The sequence below is a fragment of the Arachis ipaensis genome, chromosome B10 (assembly GCF_000816755.2).
Source record: "Arachis ipaensis cultivar K30076 chromosome B10, Araip1.1, whole genome shotgun sequence".
Classification (NCBI taxonomy): domain Eukaryota; kingdom Viridiplantae; phylum Streptophyta; class Magnoliopsida; order Fabales; family Fabaceae; genus Arachis; species Arachis ipaensis.
Genome location: NC_029794.2, coordinates 133,787,695 through 133,789,492, shown reverse-complemented (window position 1 = coordinate 133,789,492; position 1,798 = coordinate 133,787,695). Strand labels below are relative to the sequence as shown.

At 26.7% G+C, this 1,798-nt stretch overlaps 1 protein-coding gene across 2 annotated transcripts in view; it reads right to left on the bottom strand.

Annotated features, from left to right (window-relative positions):
- Positions 1 to 1,798, bottom strand: part of LOC107622834 (probable cellulose synthase A catalytic subunit 3 [UDP-forming]) — a 13,879-nt gene that overhangs the window by 11,593 nt on the left and 488 nt on the right. For both annotated transcript variants that reach the window (XM_021114784.1, XM_016324877.2), the window contains exons 2-3: positions 1,308 to 1,503; positions 1,058 to 1,152 (exon numbers count right to left, since the gene is read on the bottom strand). In XM_021114784.1, the coding sequence (XP_020970443.1) occupies positions 1,058 to 1,152; positions 1,308 to 1,503 (291 nt within the window). The remainder of the gene's footprint in view (positions 1 to 1,057; positions 1,153 to 1,307; positions 1,504 to 1,798) is intronic.

Sequence of the window (1,798 nt, the reverse complement as noted above, 5' to 3'; positions counted from 1 at the left end):
ATTTTATGAATTTAAGCAATCCTAAAAGTTACATGAAAAGTGGCCAACTTTTGATATTACTTGATATAATAATCTTTTGCAAAACTTTAGACTCTTTAGCATTAAGTAATGGCTTAAATGTACTTCTTAAACAAAGGGAGTATTGGAACAAATAAAATGATAATACATACTAGCAGAGAAGAATAAAATAGATTTTTTCAATGTTTATTCTTTAAATCTAATCTTGTACGGTATAAAATCTTATTAAGGTATTTTTTATGCTATATTTAGTGACGATTCGATCACCAAATTATTAAATCATGTGATAATTTTTCTTATATTTTCATGACTGATTTTAACTATCACAATATATTTAGAGATAGTTTTAAATCGTCACTAAATTATTTTTGTCATAATTTTTTATATTTAATGACAGTTTAATCTGTCACAATATATTTAGCAACCGTTTGAGCATTCATATATACTCTAATATACTCAAAAAATAATGAAAAACTCATAATAAGTACATTAAATTACTTCCTTCTTTTTGATTGTTTATATCAAAATTTGTAAAACAACAAAATAAACTAGCATGAGACAAGAAAAACTTAATAAAACAGAATAAAAATATCTATAATTAGAGTTTAATTTTAATGCACTCACATTGTAAAGTATTTTTACACAGTCATATAATTATATTTGTTCTTTTGGATGGTTATTTACGCAATTAATATAAAAAGTAGTTATTTTTACTGATGTAACATTACGTAATTAGATGCATGTGTAAAACTACTTTACACTATCATTGCATCAAAATTAAATTCCTATAATTAATACACAAAAGAGTCCTACTTAAATATACATTTTTTAGTCCTACTCAATTTTTATATAACATGGTATAAAATATAAAAAAAAAATCCAGAATTATGGAACAAGAGCTAGAAGAAACTATTGATAAAAAAATAAAAAATATTAATGATGTATTTTATTTTTTAATTAAAAAAAAAACAAAAAAAAAGTTTGGTTGTTAAGAAAATACTAATATAGTAGGTCGAAATTGAAAAAAAAAATTATTTACCTCGAGAGGCATAGTGACATGCATCTCTTGTTCAAATTCGTTCTCCAAGTCATCAATGTCATCCTCTTCTTCGTCACCCTCAACTCTCGCACATCCTACATTATAACATATAAAGATAATAATTAAGACGTAAACATATATTATGTTAAACAATTCAAATTGTTTAACGATTTTTAATTATCATATTCACCTAAAAACATCTTTATAAAAATCAACACTAAAATTGATTTATACATACATACATACATACCCTTGAGACGCTTATATCTGGTTTTGCATTGTGGGCAGACTTGGCTTCCTTCCCTGCGTTCATAGTGATAACAGTTTCTGCAAACGGGAAAGGCACACTCGTTGCAAGCCACAAAGAGATCACCATCTTCAGTAACTCCTATTTCTTCTCCACATAGCTGGCACACTTCACCGCACAACCCTTCCCACTCATCCCTCTATAATTAAGAGGTCAATACGTATTATATTAAGTAGTTTAGTCAAAGGTGTAAATTTAGGTGCAGTCGACTTCACGTGAAGTTGATAACTGAGAGTTATTAGATGCTTTGACTGATTTGACTAAATTTTCATCTAACGGCTCTCACCTATCAACTTTACGTGAAGTCGACTGCACCTAAGTTTTTACCTTAGTCAAATATGTCTATCTATCTAATAATTTTTTGACATCAATTATTTTTTTTGGTGAGAATTTATTTATTTTTATAAAAATTAATAGTTAAAATCTATTTTACC